Source organism: Coturnix japonica, chromosome 16 (assembly GCF_054131305.1).
Source record: "Coturnix japonica strain WE chromosome 16, WE-NBRP24, whole genome shotgun sequence".
NCBI classification, from domain to species: Eukaryota; Metazoa; Chordata; class Aves; order Galliformes; family Phasianidae; genus Coturnix; species Coturnix japonica.
The window spans coordinates 3,150,555-3,169,082 of record NC_140678.1 but is presented as its reverse complement, the minus strand read 5'-3'; the positions used below and the strand labels follow the sequence as shown (position 1 = coordinate 3,169,082).

General features: G+C 57.1%; 1 protein-coding gene across 3 annotated transcripts; it reads left to right on the top strand.

Moving 5' to 3' along the window:
• Positions 1–681: 681 nt before the first annotated feature.
• Positions 682–18,505, top strand: PIK3R2 (phosphoinositide-3-kinase regulatory subunit 2). Of its 3 annotated transcripts, none has more exons than XM_032440947.2 (17): positions 682–749; positions 2,724–2,824; positions 5,095–5,821; positions 9,128–9,220; positions 9,693–9,755; positions 10,853–10,984; positions 11,184–11,385; positions 11,689–11,774; positions 12,088–12,193; positions 12,303–12,401; positions 12,566–12,746; positions 13,009–13,134; positions 13,388–13,530; positions 13,725–13,901; positions 14,162–14,233; positions 14,448–14,618; positions 14,912–18,505. In XM_032440947.2, exons 3-17 carry the CDS (start codon positions 5,470–5,472, stop codon positions 15,102–15,104), a joined length of 2,196 nt encoding a protein of 731 aa, XP_032296838.2. In that variant the 5' UTR covers positions 682–749; positions 2,724–2,824; positions 5,095–5,469; the 3' UTR covers positions 15,105–18,505. The 3 variants fall into 3 exon arrangements, with proteins under 3 accessions (XP_032296838.2, XP_085374015.1, XP_015741981.2); XM_085517889.1 differs by having other exon boundaries at positions 2,691–2,824; XM_015886495.2 differs by lacking the exon at positions 2,724–2,824.
• The last annotated feature ends 23 nt before the right edge of the window (positions 18,506–18,528 follow it).

The following is an 18,528-nucleotide window of genomic DNA, read 5'->3' as shown; positions in this document are numbered from 1 at the left end:
CTGTTCCCGTTCCTGGCTGGATTTGGTGGGCCCATTCCCATTCCTGGCTGGATTTAGTGGGCCCATTCCTACCTGGATTTGATGGGTCCATTCCTGGCTGGATTTGGTGGGCCCATTCCTACCTGGATTCTCAGCCTATTCCCACAGCAGTGGGAATTTTACATCACGCTTCTCCGCTTCGGCCTTGCACTGTCAAAGGCTGTTTGAATGGAATATGTGGTGAAAGAAACAAGGCCTTATCTTGGGAAGGGCCGAGCACCAGCCTTGTTATTCAGAGTTTTATGCCGTATTAAATTGTTCCTTAGGACATGCTGCGGCCTCCTGCAGAAGTGGCTGGTTCTGGTGGGGGCTGGAAGGCCTGTGAAGAGCCCAGCACGGCACCCAGGGCCCAGCACCGGGCCCAGCACCAACCTGCAGTTCCTCCTCCCGCCGCCAGGGGGCGCCGCAGCACTCCCCGCACTGCCCCGCTGCCCCGCACCGCCGCGCGGCGGTTAGCGCCGGTCGGAGATCGGCTCTTTCCGGAAGGATTCGGCCTCGGGGGCGGGATCCCGATCTCAGCCGGCAGAGCGGGGGAAGGGGCGTGGCCAATGAGCGTTCGGGGAGGTTCGTTCTTTTCCGCCAGCTGTCGGCTCTTTCCGGGGAGGGTTCGGGCCGTTCCGGCGGCGTTCGGGCCTTTTCCCAGGCTGCCGTCGGGCCGGAAAGAAGGAACGGGCTGGAGGCGAGCGGCGGCGGATGGGAACGGAGGAGAGGTGAGAGAACGGGAACGGGCCGGGGGTCGGCGGGCGAGGCCTGCTCGGTGCGGGCAGCACCGGGGCCTGTGGGGCGGGTGGGGGCTTCAGCTGACGGGTGCAGGCCCTGAGGCTGCCCCTGTCCCCTCCCGGTGCTGCTGTCCCCGTAGGCCCAGCGCTGTGGCTCCATGTGCCGGCCCTCATCGCTTCATTGAGTAACGGGGAGTGAGGCCTCGGGGCTGTAGGGCTGTGAGTGAGAGCAGAGAATGGAGACAGCTGAATAAATACAGCCCCAACCATCCCTGCATGGCCCGGCCCCAGTGCTGCATCCTCCAGGTTGGCTGCAGCTCCAGTCCCTTGTTCTTAATGTGGGAAAGCCCAAGTTGGGTTTCTTTAGTGATCCCGTGTGTGACTCCGATCTGCCCCTCGGTTGGTGGCACAGCGCCCACTGTTGTGCTATGGGGCTCCTGGTGCTGATCGCTGCCCCCAAATGCTCCTTTTTTTACCACTTGGCTCCTCTAAAGACGTGGAAAAATCCGCTGTGAGCGCAGGCGGATCGCACTGGACAAAAGTTCTGCGTTGGTTGGGAGAGAAACCGCAGCGGAGTGGAATGCAGCAGGGAATGGAGCCAGGTTGGAGCGGCAGCGGAGAGCTCGGGCCCGAGAGCTGCTGTGTTTACAATAAAAAAGAGTATTTATAATATCGGGGGCTCTCTTAATTCCTCTGGGAGGATCTGCAGCCGCAGCTTGGAGCTGAAGTGACTGAGTAATGGAAGGCAGAAAGCAAACAGAGGAAGGGACGGCGCGGTTCTCAGGCTGGAAGGTGGTGCAGCTCTCTTGCTGTTGCTTGTGGATGAGGTTACAGCTCACCTTGTGGGTTATTTTGTGCTTCTAACTATCATGAATTCCAGATACCGCAAGAACGTGACTTTAAGCAGGAGGGGCAGCAGGAGCTGGTGTCGTTTTGGTGTGCTCTCTGCCTTTATAGAGCTGGGAGTTGCATCCATCGAGCTGGGTTTGCTCCTGGGGGAAAAACAACCCCAACCCTGGGCTCTTTGCTTTGCTTCTGAAAGGGGAATAGCGTGTTTGTGGGGATGTGTTAAGGGACATGAAGCAAAGAGACCCAGCACAGAGTTCTGCCCTGTGAGTGAGATGCTGCTGCTCCATTGGCAGCTGCAGCAGAAGCATTTCTTGGTGAGAAAAGAGGTGAAGGTGAGCTCGGTTAGGTTTGTTCTCATGGTTTGGGACCTGTTCACACGTGGGTTTCCACTCAGTTCAGAACTTGATCTGGTTTGGGGTTTTTTTTTGCTCTTTTTTCTTCTCCTTTCCCCCCTCTCTGAGGATCTGATGGACTCATTGGAGCTGTGCAAAGCTGTCATAAACACTCTTCTTTTAAAGTATTTTTACGCATACTTGTGCCTCGCTGGAGGGGAAGTAAATGCTGAGCCTCGCTTCGAGCCAAGCAGCACTTTGAACTGCATTTGGAACTCGGTTAAAAAAGTGCAGGAACCACATTTAATAAAAGCCGAGATGCTTTTATTTATGTGCTGGGCACGCAGAAAAAGGGCTTGTAATGTGTTTTTTGTTTCAGACTGGTGTCTTAAACAAAGAAAGTATTGACAGCGGGCTAATGAATCGTGGGATTGTTTCTGGGCACTGAGATAGATTTACCAAGGTATTTAGATGTCTAATGCATGGGATTTTCAGAGGAGCTTCTAACCAGCCAGCACAGACACACGAGGCTCCTTCCCCGTGAGCGGAGCGGACCTGGAGACGGGCCCAGCAGAAATGTGCTGGCAAGCTGCTGGCTCAAACAGAGCCCAGCTTTGGAGGTGCAGGCAGCGGGCAGGCTCATGCGTGTCCTGTGCTCTCGGCACTGCCTGCCCCTTCCCAGCTTCTCCTTCCCTCCAAATATCTATTTAAGGGCTGTGGAAGCTGTGCGTTCCCTCCCCTCTCTCCCCAGGCACGCACTGATCCGCTCTCCTGCTCTCTGCAGAGGTTTCCCAGGTCGTGGTTCTGCACGGCTCCTACTGGAGGACGGGCAGCAGCGTCCCCTGGGTGCTCCTTGCCGTCATGGACTGAGCTCAGGGAAGGCAGGTGAGGTGCAAGGCTCCAATTCCATAATGATCTGCATGCCAAGCACCCTGCTGAGGTGTGCAAAGCAGGGCAGCATGGAGGCAGGTCTCTGCTTTCCCACCGGGGTCTGTGAGCGGTGAGTGAGGTGCTGCAGCAGCTGAGCTCTTTGCCTTGTGCAAGAGCAGGCGCCGAGCTGGATGGAGCCAGAAGCTGCGGGACCTGCTCCTGGGAGTCTTGGAGCTCCGGAGCCTCTTCCCACCCCACCGTGCAGCTCTGCTTTTAAAAGCTACTGAACGAGTTTGCCAGGGCTGAGCATTTTTTGTCCTCCCAGCCTCAGCAGCTGCATGGGCTGGTTAGAAGCACCTGGCCTTTGTGCTGGGATCTGAGCTGCTGCGTTCAGGCTCTGTCCCCTGTGGGCTGGTGGCTCCTCTCCATCAGACCCAGCAGGCAGAGTTCAGAGGGGCGAGGGGCAGGCGTCCCAGCGTGGCCATAAATCTCTCTTAATGCTCTGGGTTATGAAGTAATATTTTCCTGGCTGGGACTGCTTGGATTCAGGAAATGTGCACTCTGCTCTGAGTGTTCTGTGGCTGCCATGCTGGGGTATGCTGCTATGCCTGCGAGCACCCCACATCCCCAGGGCCTCTTGGGGAGCTCTGCAGCCTTATGTTGCACTTAGAAGCTCTCCAGCAACCTGGATCAGGCTCAGTCCTGTTCTGCACCAGCTGGAGCCTCCCTGCGAGCGTCCGGCCTCCCTGAGGGTTCTCTGCTCATTCATGGAGGAGGCAGCTCAGCTGGGATGTCTGCCCAGACTCAGGCAGCTAGTACAGGCTCTGGCTCCTGTACAGGTTTTGTTCTCTGCAGCCTCTTTGTGCCTTTCTTTGTCGAGGGAATGAGCAAGCCTTGCAGGCTGGTGCTGGGAGCAGTGGGGCTGCAGAGCTGGGGGTACAGCCAGCTTTGGGGGGGGGTGTGTGCCATCTCTTCAACCTTCTGCTAGCATGCAGATGTGGTGCTTCTAGAAGGGGGCTTGTAGCTGCACGTTGCTGGCCCAGGAGGGTTGTTTCAAGTTGCTGCAGATCACAGTTGGGCTCTTGCTGAGCCCAGCATGAGGTTGGAGCTGCTTTGGCTTTGCTTGGCGGAGCGATCATCCTGCTGGGAAGGGTGCTGGGGTCACCCAGTGGGGGCAGAAGGCTGAGCTTCTGCCTCAGGGAGCTCTGATTGCTTTCAGATGAGCTGTGGCTTTCTGGGCCAGAATAGCTCAGGCTGTTAAGAGGACCCGTCGCCATCCAGCCGGCCTATAGCATCACTGGGACGTGTGTTCCCAGCTGCCCCCGCAGGCTGTGCCTTCTAGGGCTGATCCTCAGCCTGAGGGAGGTGGAAATGGCAGGGAGGGGTGGGAAAAGAGGCTGTGCTGGCCGGTGGGAATGGCCTGGCTCACACAGCCCTTAACCAGCCCAGGTTTGTTCTTTTGGGTGGCTTTCTGGGCAGGGCAGGCAGCCTATTCTTCAATTTCTCTGTGTTTGAATAGCTTAAAGGTAGTTAGCAGCTCTAAGCAGATTGGAAGGCTTCTGAAGGTGCTTTTATTTTTAACCCCTGTCGTTTCCATCTGTGCAGAAGCTGTGCCTGCATTGCCCACGCTTCGTGCTGCTGCTTTTAAGGGAAAGCTCAGAAATTCACTTTGCTCAGAGCAAAGCTTTGAAGTGCTGCTCTGTGGGAATGGCAAAGCGTCTTAAAAGCCTTCAACTGCAAGCTCGGTTAACCTACATCTGTGGGCAGTTACCTTCAGAAAATGACTTGGTGGGGGAACTGCATGGGGAGATGGAAAGGTGAACTGTGAAATTTAATCAATTTAACAAGGAAAGGTTAAATCTGTTTGTTTTGCTCCTATTCGGGGCCTCCAGCTGCTGGTTGCAGGGTCACCCTTTTCTGTATTCAAAAGTTCCTGCATAAAGGCTGTTTTGTCCCACTTGTTGTCTTCTTGTTTGCATAAGTGCTATGGAGAGAGCAAGCTGAAGAAACAGGAGTGAACCTCTTTAGGATGGCAGAGAGGAGGTGTTCGCTCTGCAGAGCATTCCTGCAAGCAGCCGCTGGCTCCTCTCTTGCTTTTCTGAGCTTAAATTGCTCTTAACATGTCCTGGCAGAGAGCACTTGGATCCAGGGCTTGCACCGAGAGCCTCGTTAGGAGAGAAGCGAGCCCTGCCTCGTTTGGTTGATCCCCTGCTTTGAATGCTGGCGTCCTGGGAGGGCTCGGGGTGCCTGGCAGTGTGGTGACGAGCCTTCTTCTTTCATTGCAGGCTCTGGGACAGGAGAAGCAGCATGCCACGCGGCTCCTGGCTGGAAACACTCAGTGCTTTTGCCCTGCGGACTCCAGGAAACCTTCTTCTTTTTTGGTGAACTGAACCCTGCCCTCCTTTTTCTTTGCTGCATGCCCACTCGCGAGTGCTGGATTATGTTTGTCTCCTTCTCCCTTTGCTCCATCATTTGGCTGAATCGTGGCTTCAAGCTGAGGAAAAGGGGCTGCACCTAAACACAGCGGGGCGCTGGGACCAGGCTCCTGAGGTGCCGGTTGGTGCAGAGACATTCAGACTGCTGATGGGGGAGAGCTGCCCCTGAGGTCTCTCCTCTCCCACCCAAAGGACACTGCCTCAACTCTTGGGAGCTCTCTCCTCATGGCAGAGAGAATGGGCAGCACTGACGGGTTCCAGTACCGTGCGCTCTACCCTTATCGCAAGGAGCGCGAGGAGGACATTGATCTGCTGCCTGGGGACATCCTGGTGGTGAGCAAAGGAGCCCTGCAAGCCTTGGGCTTCAAAGATGGGGACGAGCAGAACCCCAACCAGATCGGCTGGATCCTGGGTGTCAACGAGCGGACCAAGCAGAAGGGTGACTTCCCTGGCACGTACGTGGAGTACGTGGGGCCTGTGAAGATCTCTGTCCCTTCACACCGGCCCCGAGTGCAGAGACCCCTGCCTGCCACACCAGGAGCCAGTGGCTGCCGACTGCAGGAGGCTCTTGAGCAAGGTAAGCGTCACTGCAGGCCCCTTCTGCTGCTCAGTAAATCCCTGCCAGGTGTTGTGTTGTGCAGGATTTGTGGGCTCACACTCAGTTCTGGCTAAAAGCAAAATGTATTGATCTGTGTTCATACTTAGCGGTGCTTCTTGGGGCAATCCTTGTTCCTGTCTAAGGTCTTTCCTTGGCCTGTGACCAGCTGGATCCCTGTGGTCCCTCTCCCTGCTCTGCTGAGGGTTTTGCCCCGCTCCCCCCTTCACAGAGCAAGTCCTGACCTCTCCTCAGCACCTGGTGCATTGCTCCTTGCCAAGAGCTGCCCAGCCCCACTGAGATGCAGTTACTTGTCTCTGGGCAAGAGAAGAAAAATCTGGGTTTAAAAAAGTACTTCCAAGAATTGCAGTTAATTCTCGTCTGCCTGGCATTGGTCCCTATCTGTGCATGGCAGAGATAGGGCTGGGCAGGGCATGGGCACCACACACCCGGGGCAGGAACTGGGCTTGGCATGGCTTCAGTGGAGGAGCTGCCAGCCCCAGCGCTGCCTGCAGAGCTGGGAGCTATGGCTGTCCTGTCAGCTGCTGTATGAAACCTCTCTGTGGCCCTAAGGAGCAGAAAGGAGCCCCTGTGTGACAGCAGGATGGTGGGGCTGGGTGTGCTGCTCCCACACCCAGCATCACAGCCCTGGGGATCCCACGGTCTCTGCAGGGTGTGAACGTGGCTGGGCCAGGCTCTGGGACTGGCAGCAGAAGCCACCAACTTGCGTCACCCCCCTTCCAAGGATTGGCTCCTCATGGGAGCCCGGGGCACGCTCTGCAGTGCATGTGTTGGCCTTGCCTGCGCCCAGCCCTGCACACCCTTAAGGGCTGTACTTGTGCCTTTGTGGGCTCTCTCATGCTCCCAGAGCTTGGCTTGGCAGAGCTGTGTGTGGGTGGTCAAAGCCTCTGCCCTGTGCAAGGTTGGGGGTGGAGAGCTGTGTGATGTGGAAGAGGATACGTGCCGACGTTCCTGACCCATAGAAGAGAAACCAAAAGCCAGCCCTCCTGCTTCCTGCCCTAGGATGGGCACTGTGAAGACAGAGAACCTGGTGCACTGTGTGACAGCTGTGTCCCTGCCCCTCATGGGTGCACCCCACAGCCACCCCAGCCCTGGTACATGATCTGTGGGGCAGCAGTTGAAATGCCTGAGGCCACTTTGCATGCAGCATGTTGTGTTGCTGGGGGGGGGGGAGCACATTTTTTTGCAACAGAGAAATTGTATTAAAGCCAAGGCTGTTATTTCCTTGGGGCCTGCCTGTACTGGGATGAGGCCTGCTTGGGAGGTGCAGAGGTGCCTCTTGGCTGCCTGCTCAGCTCATAGCTGCCTGTATTTCTACTCTCCTTCCTGGGTCTGCCCTGACTTGGCAGTCCCTTATCCCCTATCACACAAAGCATGGTCGTACCACAGCCTGGGAGGAAGGGGCCCCGGCAGAGCCAGCCCTGCAGGGCAGCAAGCCCCAGTGCTTTCCGAGGCCGAATTTATGAGCTTCTGCTGTTTGCCTTCTGCAGAGAGTGTGAGCGGAAAATGCGGCTTGGAAATATTTCCGCAGCTGCCCGGCTGTGCTGTGAGTGCCCTTGTTCACTTTGGCCCAGCCCAGAGGCCCAGGGTGCTGCTGGCTGCAGCGTGGCTGCTGGATCCCGGCACAGGCTGCTGCCTGCTGAAACAGCACATTCCCAACTGGAGCACGTGGGGAGCACAATGTTCACCCTCCCTTCAGCCCTTCCCAAGGGCCAGGCCTGGAGCTGCCAGCCCTGTGCTCCTCGTCCAGCTGCAGCGAGGACTTGGCCTCACCCTGAGGAGCACCGTGCAGAGCCCCATCCAAGGGCACGGGCAGCTCTTGGAGCAGCCTTGTTCTACCTTGGGATCATCCCAGGCCCCCACTGAGCTTCTCCCTCCTCTGTGGTCGTTGTCTGTTTTTGTCCCTCACTGTGGCAGTGGGGGCAGGAGGTTCACTGGGTACTGCCTAACTTGCAGCTTGTGGTGGGACCACACTGGGTGCCTGGGCAAGCTCAGGTCAGATCCATGACAACAGAGCTGTGTTTTGCAATGCAGTGCTGACTTTTGGCTCTGCCTCCATGAAGCTGAGCGTGCCGGGTGTCCTCATGGACCACTGATGTCTCTTTGCTGGGGACTGGCCTGGGGGAGCCTCCTGCCTGGCTGCTGCTCAGTGGGGAGCAGGAATGAGCCTGACTCTGCTCTTCCTCCTGCTGGCAGCTGGGTGTGCACCCTCCTGCCCTGGCATGCGTCACACTCAGCATGGGGAAGCGTGCCTGGGTCCCTGCTGTGCTGGCCCTGCAGCCATCTCACTGCAGCACATAGGCTGTGCTTTGGCAGCACCACTGCCCTGCCCTGTGATCACACTGCAGCTCCCAGCTCTGGCTCCAGCTTGCCAAAAGGCACCTCGAGGCAGCTGCCCTGTATCACGGCATGTCACAGCCCTTCCCACACTGCTGTGACCCTGTTACAGATCCAGAGATGGCACTGAAACACTGTTTGATGGGGTAAATGTGGGAAGGGGCTGGGAGCACACAGGCAGGGCAGTGAGGGTTTGCTGGGCTCCTGGGCTGTGTGTTGTGGAGCAGCTGGCTGTGCTGCCCTGACCGGTCCGTGCAGGCTGCATGCACTGCAGGGGTTGCCTGCAGCTCTTGCCACAGGCTGCCTGGTGCTGTGGGCTGCCTGCACCCTGCAGCAGCTTGCACAGAGGTTATGGGCTAGCGGGGAGGGGGAGGCAGAGGGCTGGTTTCCATGTTAAACGAGCAATCAAGGGCAGGAATTTGCTGACGCTGCACTCTGCCTGAATCGCTGGATTAATCACAGCTCACCGCTGCGAGCGAGCTCCCCAACTGAGCTCCCCAACCACGTTCCTCCACCACAGCCCTGAGCTGTGTCCTGTCCTGGGCAGAGGCTGAGCCTGAATTCCAGAGCCCAGGTAACCCCTGCGGAACCTGCCCACATGACCTGGGCACTCAGGGGGGTAAACTCTGCTCTGTAGCATCATCAGGAAGCAGTAGGGATCTCTCTGTGTGAAACCCCATTGTGTTTTCTGGGGCTCTGAGCAAGGCTGGGCTCCACAGCTTCTGGGCTGGTTTAGGGAGCAGCTTGTGGGCTCCCTGCAGTCTCTGTGTAGTATTTGTATGGCTGTGACCTGGCAGCAGGGGTCAGAGGCCAGGCTTTCTCTGCCTGTGGATGCTGCTGTTGGGAGCAATGTTATTGTTGGTGCTCTGGCCCCAGCTCTGCTGTGAACTGGCTGCTGAGCAGGGTCTGACCTCTTCCCTCTCTCCCCAGGGTCTCCTCTCCCTGACCTGCAGGAGCAGTTCAACCCTCCAGAGGTTGCGCCTCCCCTTCTGGTGAAGCTGGTGGAAGCCATTGAGAAGAAAGGTAATGGGGGACTTTGAGTGCCGAGGGGCTGACACCCCCTGGAGCCCCAGTGAGAATGGGACGAAGGCAGCTGTTTATAAAAGCTGTTAGTGTTAGACCAGACCCTGGGATATGTGATACACAGCTGCCTGTGGGAGGGGGGCCTCCCGATCCTCTCTGGCTTCAGGTGCTGGTCTCCAGGCTCAGGCTTGATCCTGCTGTCCTGCTCCAAACAGCACAGAGCTGCAGTGCTTGGCATGCAGCAGGGTGCTGTAGTACCATGGGTGCTGGGCAGGGTGCACCCAAATCCCTATGGTGAGGGCACTGAACCAGAGCTTGGAGCTCCAGCAGAGTGTCCCAAGGACCGAGAGAGGCTGTGGCAGCATCTGTGTGAGCTGCCTGCCTCGGGTCATGCTGCAGCCATTGCTCCAGAACGTTGTGTGTGCTGGGACTTGCACGGCTCACAGCTAACAGCAGCGTCCTCGCTTTACAGGGTTAGACAGTGAGATGTTATACAGGACATCTGGCTCCGAACTGAGGCAAGCTCTAAGAACCGGTAAGAACCAGCTCTTGGTGGTGAGGAGGCGAATCGGCTCAGATGGAGGAGATTAGTGGATGTGACAGCACCAGCAGTAATGCAATCCAGGCCGGGCTCGCCTGTCCCTGGCGGTTCCTGACTGCCGGCACGCTGCCTGCGGGGCTGGGCCTGCCCGTCCTGACACATCCCCCTCTCACATGCTGGGGTCAGGACGGGGAGGATTCCTGCTGCCATCCACAGACAGGGGTCGGGGCAAAGGGATGCAGCACCTGAGAGACACACAGGCCTCCAAGTTAATCCCCGTGCTGGTGTCCCATCTCTTGGAGGTGCCCTGCTCTCAGGGTGTTCTGACAACAGCCCTGTGGAGGTTTCTCTGCTCTGTCACACCACTAATGAGCAGGAGAGGATCATAGAGCTCAGCTTGGTGGCTGCAGCTGTGGCTCCGCTGTGCCTGCAGCTGATGGTCTGTGCCAGCGAGCCCCAGGAGCTGTCTGCCTCTCGGCTGAGCCTCTTCCAGCACCCTGCTAGCTTGTTCCCTTTCACAGATGTTCTTCACAGGCCCAAGCTAAGCAGTGCTGTTGGCTCTGGCCATGCTGCTTTCTGAAGAGGCTCTATGTTTTGTCCCAGCAATCTGTGCCTGGTGTACTTGAGGCAGCATGCTTCAAGAGAGACATTTTCCCTGTTGGGTTTGGTGTGTGAATGATTGGCTCATTCCCTCTTGGTCTCTAGCAACAGCAGGGAATAAAACTCACCCAAGTCACGTGTGCCCAGGATTCCTTGGCAGGGCTCAGCAAAAGGTGTGGGCACCCAAATCTACTAACACCTGGGGCAGCCTGTGCCAGCTTACTTCAGAGAGACGGGCACTTCCAGGCAGGTTCAGTTTTCTGGTCTGCTTGACTGCCCAGGAGCTGCCAGAGCTCTCTCAGGGTGCCCACCTGCTGTGTCCTATGATTGCTGGCAGCAGCCAGAGATTTGTAGCTGTTTCTAGGTGCCTGTGTTCACTGTACTAATGAGGCACAAGCCCCCATTGCTCGCTGCACTACAGTGGGACACAACACTGTGGGGTGGATGTCAGTTCTGCACCCACCTTCCATGGGAAATTTCTGCCTTGGCAGATTGGAGCCTGGGTGACTTGGAGCCCTTTGACGTGCACTCCCTGAGCGAAACACTGCGAGGTTACCTGCAGGACTTGCCCTCCCCTGTGGTCCCAGTGTCTGTGCATGGAGACATCCTTCGCATCCTGCAGGGTAAGGGCTTCCCCGGCCACACTTGGGAATGGGTGAGTGGGAGGAACGGATGTGTTTGGGGTAATAAAATGGGTCTTGTCCCTCTGGGGTTTGTCATGTGGCCTCTGCTGCTGACAGTGCTCCCACGCTGTGACAGCCAGAGCATGGAAAGCAGTGCCGGCTGCCCAGCCATTGCATCGTGTCGTGCTTCTCTCCCCAGAGATCCCCCAGCCAGAGAATTGCCGGAAACAGCTGCTGCTGGCCTTGGAATCACCTGCAATCCCACTCCAGAACACACTCACCCTACAGTTCCTGCTCCGGCATCTGAGGAAGGTATCGCAGCAGGCCGAGAGCAACAGCCTCCACCCTCAGGCCCTGGGAGAGATCTTTGGCCCCCTCCTCCTCCGGCTGCCCGGCGCCAGGTACGTGCAGCTCTGGGGTCCCAGCCATGTACCCAGTGCTGGCTGCTGTGCCTGCCAGGACAAGGAGTCCAGGCTGTAACAGTGTGTCTGCCTGCACCCCCGGCCCTGCTGCACATGGGATTAAACTGCTGGCAGCATACAGAGGTGGGGCCCAAAGCCAGGGCAGAGCCCTTCTGTTATTCTGCACTGCAGCAGCTGGGCTGTGCTGGGATGAACAGCTGACCCTGCTGACCCATTGAGCAAGGGGCACAGAGGAGTGCCAGGTCTCCCTCCAGTTGCTGATTTGTTCCTCTCTCCCTGCAGCCCAGAGCTGAGTCCTGACTTCTCTGTGCTTTTTCTGGAGATGCTTCTGCAGACGAAGGAGTTGGAGCCAGAACAGTTGCCTCCAGGTACCATCCCCAGTAGTTGACGTGCCCCCTCTTTGGGACCCGAGGCATTAGCATTTGTGCTGTGTGGGTGTGGAATCCCTGCCTCCCTGAGCAGATTGCTGAGGGCATTTCTGTAGCCCAGCTGTGCTTGCATGCCTGCTCCAAGCTCTAATCTCTTGCTCCTGGCAGTGTGGTGGCCCAGCAGGGCTTCCCAGGACAGTCACCTCAGGGAGGGGGTACTCGGAGCTCCAAGGGATTGCCTCTGGCAAGGGTGTGGAGCTGGGACTTGAGCCAGTCCTGTTTTAACCCTGCTTCAACCCTATTTCTCTTATAGCATTGCCTCCAAAACCGCCTAAGCCAAAGCCCAGTGCAGCCAGCCTGGCCAACGGGAACAGCGTGCCCTTGCAGGATGCAGAGTGGTACTGGGGTGACATTTCCCGGTAAGGGGGTGGCTGGCAGCTCCTGCTCTGGATGCCCAGGCTGTCGGGTTATCTAGGGGAGCTCTGGTTGCACCTCACAGGCTGTGACAATTGGCTCTGTCCTTCCTAGGGAGGAAGTGAATGAGAAGCTGCGGGACACTCCAGATGGTACCTTCCTGGTGCGTGATGCCTCCAGCAAGATCAAGGGGGAGTACACACTCACACTCAGGTACAGTGCTGGAGCCCTCTGAGGGCCTCTTACCCTGGGGTAGAGCTGTCAGCAAGTGTCCCTATGGCTGCTGGAACATCAGGCTGGCACAAGGGACACAGCTGTGCTGGAGCAGAGCACCAGAGTGGTGATAAGCACCCTCTGCTGTCCCCTCCCTGCTACAGGAAAGGAGGCAATAACAAGCTGATCAAGATCTTTCACCGGGAAGGGAAGTATGGCTTCTCAGAGCCCCTGACTTTTGGCTCAGTGGTGGAGCTCATCACACATTACCGGCATGAGTCGCTCGCCCAGTACAACGCCAAGCTGGACACCAGGCTGCTCTACCCCATCTCCAAGTACCAGCAGGTGAGTCCTGTGCTGCAGGAGTATGGCTGGCCAGCACAGCCAGAACCAGGGCATCTATTTGCTCATCCATCCCTGGCTGTTCAGTAGATGGGTTTTGTGGTCCAAACTGTGTCCTGCAGCATCTCTTTGCTGTGCTGGGACATTGCTTTGTGGGGTAACGGGTACCCTGCAGGATGAGTGGGGTTTCATGGGGCCAGCTGCCTTACAGAGGGGCTGCTGTAGGGCAGGGGCAGTTCCTGATGAGAGGCTTTGTGTATGGCAGGACCAAGTGGTAAAAGAGGACAGCGTGGAAGCTGTAGGGGAACAGCTGAAGGTCTATCACCAGCAATACCAGGACAAGAGCTGGGAGTATGATCTGCTGTATGAGGAGTACACCCGCACTTCCCAGGTACGTGGCCCCATGGGCTGCCCTACCAGCACCAAACACTGGCAGCCATATGCTGCTCAAAGGAGAGCAGAAGTTGGGCACTCGCTGCCCCCCTCCTAGATTTGGGGGGGCTCCAAGAGAATTTCAAAGTGGGAATGTATTGACTGTACCAGGGACAGTGCTGGTTTGGGAAGGGGGGAAGAGGGTGCTTCAGATGGGCAGAAACCTGCCCACATTCCCCCCCTCGCTCAGCTCTCCCTTCTCTTCAACTCAGGAGCTGCAGATGAAGAGGACAGCGATTGAAGCCTTTAATGAAACGATCAAGATCTTTGAGGAGCAGTGTCAGACACAGGAGAAATGCAGCAAGGAGTACATCGAGCGTTTCCGGAGGGAGGGCAACGAGAAGGAGGTGCAGCGGTGAGGACTGGGGGCAGCGGTGACCTGCCCTGCATGGGGGTGGGCTCTTGGGGCTGGAAGGAACACTGGGGCTCAGGGCAGGGCTGAGGCACGCACAGCCCTTATCTCCAGCAGCGTGCTGCAGGCTGGAGCTGGCAGGCTGCCTCCATCGCCTCCCCCACTTTGGCTCACAGCCGACCCCTCCTTTCTCCCAGGATCCTCATGAACTCAGAGAAGCTCAAGTCTCGCATCACAGAGATCCATGACAGCAAGATGAAGCTGGAGCAGGACCTGAAGAAACAGGCCTCGGAAAACAGGGAGATCGACAAGCGCATGAACAGCCTCAAGCCAGACCTCATGCAGCTGCGCAAACTGCGGGACCAGTATTTGGTGTACGTAGTGCCTGCCCCCGCAGAGGGCTGGGAGAGGGGCCCAGCTCCCCTGCAGCCCATCCAGCTGGCTCCTCGAGGGCCTTGGGGTTTGTCAGACCGGCTCTTAGGGCTGCCTTGTGCAGGAGCAAGGAGCCCTGCAGCCTCAGGGCATGGCAGCTCCTCAAAGCGGGGAGGCTGCTGCCCTCTGGTGATGGCTGCTGGGTGACTGCTGTCTGGCCTGGGCACGCTGCCTGCACTGAGATCTGCCTCTCCTTCACTAGGTGGCTGACGCAGAAGGGTGCCCGTCAGAAAAAAATCAACGAGTGGCTGGGTATCAAGAACGAGACAGAGGAGTGAGTGTCCCTACTCGTGTGTTGGGGGCTGTAGAAGCACAGCTGGTGCAGCCAGTTCTGCCTGTTTGGGGGCCTTGGGCGAGTCCCACCTCCCTGTCTGGGAGCTGAGGGCGCCTTCCCTGCCAGCAGTGATGGCAGCTGGCTGGGGGAGGGGAGACGTGGGGGCCATGTGTCCAAACCAAAGGGCTCTGACCATGACTGTGCTCAATTGCAGTCAATACTCCATGATGGATGATGAGGAGGAGCTGCCCCACCACGAGGAGCGGACGTGGTACGTGGGGAAGATCAACCGCTTGCAGGCAGAGGAGATGCTGTGCGGCAAACGGGACGGCACCTTCCTGATCCGTGAGAGCAGCCAGAAGGGATGCTATGCCTGCTCTGTGGTGTGAGTACCCCCGCAGTGCTCCGTGTGAGGCTGCAGCCCTGTTGCAGGATGGGGCTGGTGTTGGCTGTGCTCCCCTGCTGCTCTGCCCTTCTCTTGCTGGATGCTGGGGCTGGTTGGAGGCATCAGCTGGCAGGCTGGGCTTCCCCAAAGTCTCCCATCTGCCTCAGCTCCTCGTGCCAGGGCCAGATGTATCTTTGGGCAGCTCCGGTGATGCCAACTTGTGCTCTGCTCTTGCTATTGTAGCAGGGATCCTTTGCATGCCACTGACCTGCATTCTCTTTTCTCCCTGGCAGGGTGGATGGTGACACCAAGCACTGCGTGATCTACAAGACAGCGACTGGCTATGGGTTTGCAGAGCCCTACAACCTGTACGCCTCCCTCAAGGACCTGGTCTTGCACTACAAGCACACGTCCCTGGTGCAGCACAATGACTCCCTGAATGTCACGCTGGCTCACCCGGTCCTTTCCCAGCCACCAGCCAGATGAACAGACCGTGCACAACACAACAGCTGCCTTCAGCTTTTCCCCAGAGCGCTGCTTTCTGGCTCTGGACTCTTGCACCCTGTATAGTTGAGTCTCTGTGCTCCTGCCCCTCCAGAGCATCTGAGATGTCTGTGACCGTTCCTGGTGTCCCTTTTGGTCAGTAGCTGAAACCCGTGTTGGCTGATGGGACAAAAAAAAGGCTGGAATGTTGACTCGCAGCGGCCTCCAGCCCTTCCGAGGTGGGATCTAGTTGTGATTGAATTTGCTGTGGATGAGCGCAGCCCCCTCTCCTTCCCCAACAAACAGGTCAGATCCCCCTTCTTGCTGGCAGGCTGCCCCCTATGCATCACTGTAGATCCCAATTCCTCTGCACTGTGGTGTCGTTCCCTGCCCAGCCGAGCAGCACTGACACACTCAGAGCAAGGGGCTCCTTGCCAGATCCTGGAGGAGGAGGAGCCTCCGCTGAGCATGTGTGTCCTGCACTCTCACTTCCCTCGGTGACTTTGCAGGTGGAGGTGGGAGCTGCTGTCTGGTACGAGGGGTGCTGCTCTTCCATGCAGGGACTCATTGCAAAGAGAAGGCAGTGTTGTCTGTGGGGCAGCGGGTGTGCTGGGTGGAGGGCTTCTTAGCCCCCTCTCCATCCCATGCCCCATCTTGGTGTCATAGCCAGCTCTGTAGTGTTGCTGTCTGGGGAGGGAGGATGTGGTTTGTGATGAATCTCTCACCTTAGTTGCGCCAACTAAGCTGTGAAATCCGTGTTGGTCCCCGTGTTTTTCTCCCTGGCAGATCCCGTGGGGCGCACAGCTCTTTGTTTCTGGTTGTCTTTGGTGAAGCTCTGCGAGTGCGACCCGTTGAAGCTAAGTGTAGCTCTGTAAATATGGTTCTTTTCTTTGTAATTGGCTGCTTACCTCGTCCTGCTGAACTCCCACTACGACATGCACGAGCGTGGGCAGCGGCTGGGAGGGGTGGGAGGCTGACGCACACTACGAGCCCTGCCCAAAATGAAGGATCTCTGCTGCAGGAGGGTGGTATTTCCACTGGGCCCGGGGCCTCAGCACGTAGGGATGTAGATGCATGATACCCAACTGTGTATGCAAAGCACTTACATTCGTGAGTACTGTATGGGGACTGGGGGGGAGCTGCCTGTTGTGTGTGGCTGGCACAGGCAGAGCTATTAGGTGTCTCTTTATAAAAGGCTGAATTGAAAGGGCTTCAGGTGTGGGGTGGGCCCTGCAGGAGCTTTAACAGCCAGACCTGGGCTCTGAGTTGAGGCTGCGGTGGCTTTTGCTTTACTGCATCATCCTGTCTGCCTGGGTTGAAGAAAGCACCAGAGGCTCCTTCCCTTACAGAGCCCACGTCCTCAGGACAGGCTGGTGGATGCTGTAGGCTTTGCTGCTTTGCTTTGTGTCACGATGGGCTGTGCAGGCTCCTCAGGTGCTGCGGTGCATTTGGGTGCGCCCTGCCCACATCCCATCCTCCATTCACTGTCTGCAATGGGGCCCACAACGTTCCATGCTCCCATCATCAGCTCTGCTGCTCCCATTGATCCAGGATCCCTTTTGGATCTGGGATTGCTGGAATCAATGTCACATTCCCGTTGCTTGTGGCAGCTCTCCCAGCTGTACAGACCCCATTCTTTGCTCTGTGTGGGCCCTGGGCTGTGCTGGGGCTCCCCTGCTCTGTCACTGTTTGGTGCTATCACGTGGTGATCAGTGATAATTAATAATTAAGGGAACAGTTTGTGCTGGGACTGAGAGCTCAGATGAGCAGTAAGGCTGGCAGCTCCAGCACTCAGAGTCCTCCCTGTGTAATAATGATTGGAGGTGGTTTATTGAGTCACTCACTGCATCTGAAAGGAAAACAGTGTCAAAATGTCTTTGAGAGGAGGAATTGTAGGGAGGATATCATTGCAGGCCCAGCCTGAAGCAGGAGGATCAATCACACTGCTGCCTTCTGGGACCAGCTCATTGCTGAGTCAACCCCCCCCCATAGAGACCCATAGGGTGAGGTTGGCACAGTGGGTTACACTGAGGGTTTCTGTGGGAACTCAGTCATCTCTATAGGGTTATTCTATGAGTGTTTGTGGCCAGCTCACTGACTCTTGGTGCTGGTGTGTGCTCTGCAGTGTGTTTATCACCAGCAATCCAATGTGGATTGGTTTGGTGGTGATTGCACTGAGCACAGCCAGATTCCTTCTGGGGGCTCCTTAGTTCATTCAGAGTGATGTGGGTGCATCCAACGCTTTGAATGGGGCATTGAATTGGGCATTGCTCAAAGCCCAGCTGCCCCCAGCCCCTCTGATAGCAGACCAAGCTGGAACATCAGGAGATCTTCACCCTTATAACAGACTCAGAGCCCTGGTTTGGGCTGTGACACCCCAAATCTTTGTGCTGTGGGGCTGGGCTGCTCCTCCAGCCCCTCACCCCATGTCCCCCCAGCATCTCCTGCTCTTCAGCTGCTCCCAGCGCTTCGCTTGGCCCCCAGGCTTTGCTGCCCAGGGGAATCCCAGCTCCCCATGACAGCGTTTTTAACCCTCCCGGCTGTTTCTGACTTGCACAGCCACAGCCTCTATATGAGCTCAGCAGCCGTCATGGTGGCCCCACTGCATCTTCCAGCCCTGACACGCATCACTGCAGCTGGGGACGCGGTCGGCCCCATGGGGCTCTGCTTGCAGTGCTGTGTGTGCGAGGAGGATGAGGCCCTTCTGGTGCTGCCATTCCCCCAGCAGTGCTTGACTTGGCTCTCAGAAATGCTCCTTTTCTCTTCTTTCCCCTTGAAGTGGAAGCCCAAACCCCGAGTTTTCCGCAGCGCAGCTCCCCTGGATGAAGCTACTTGTGATTTGTCTTTGCTGCTTTTGCTCGTGCTGTCCAGGTAGTGACGTGTTTCGATGCCCTGGGCTGTGCTTTGCTGCTTATGACCTGCATGTCCCCCCCCCCAACACCCCACGTGCCCACGTCCCACGGGCACAACGCGGCCGTTCCACCCCCAGGGATGTGCCCGACTTCGGGTGGGCTCACGTGGCTCTATTCCCATCTCAGGACACTCTGAGCCCCTCAATATCCCCCCTTACAACGCTCACATCGCAGTGGGGGGGTTGGGGGCTCAGAGCTGCCCCGACTGCTTTGTGCTCAGAGAGGACGTGGTGGCTGTGAGCGCTACCGAGATGTTAGTCCTTAGGTATATGCAATAATCAATACTCTTTAACTCGCCACTTCAGCTGTCTGTTACCAGCAGTAGCTCTCTATGCTCTTTCTGTTGATGTTTACTAATGTAAAACCCCGGTATTTGTTACTGTAAGAGAATTTTTTGTACGGTACTTCAACGAAAAAAAAAAAGGAAAAAAAAAGGAAAAAAAAAACCACAAAAAACCCTAAGCCACAAATAAAACAGACTTAATGAGGTGATGGCAGGCTTTGCTTTGGGGCGG

Excerpts from the sequence above, each read along its gene's own strand:
- PIK3R2 (XM_015886495.2), top strand. The coding sequence starts at position 5,470 with ATGGCAGAGAGAATGGGCAGCACTGACGGGTTCCAGTACCGTGCGCTC. Across the intron at positions 11,775-12,087 it reads GCCAGAACAGTTGCCTCCAG|CATTGCCTCCAAAACCGCCT; the intron begins GTACCATCCCCA and ends TTTCTCTTATAG. Across the intron at positions 14,234-14,447 it reads ATCAAGAACGAGACAGAGGA|TCAATACTCCATGATGGATG; the intron begins GTGAGTGTCCCT and ends GCTCAATTGCAG.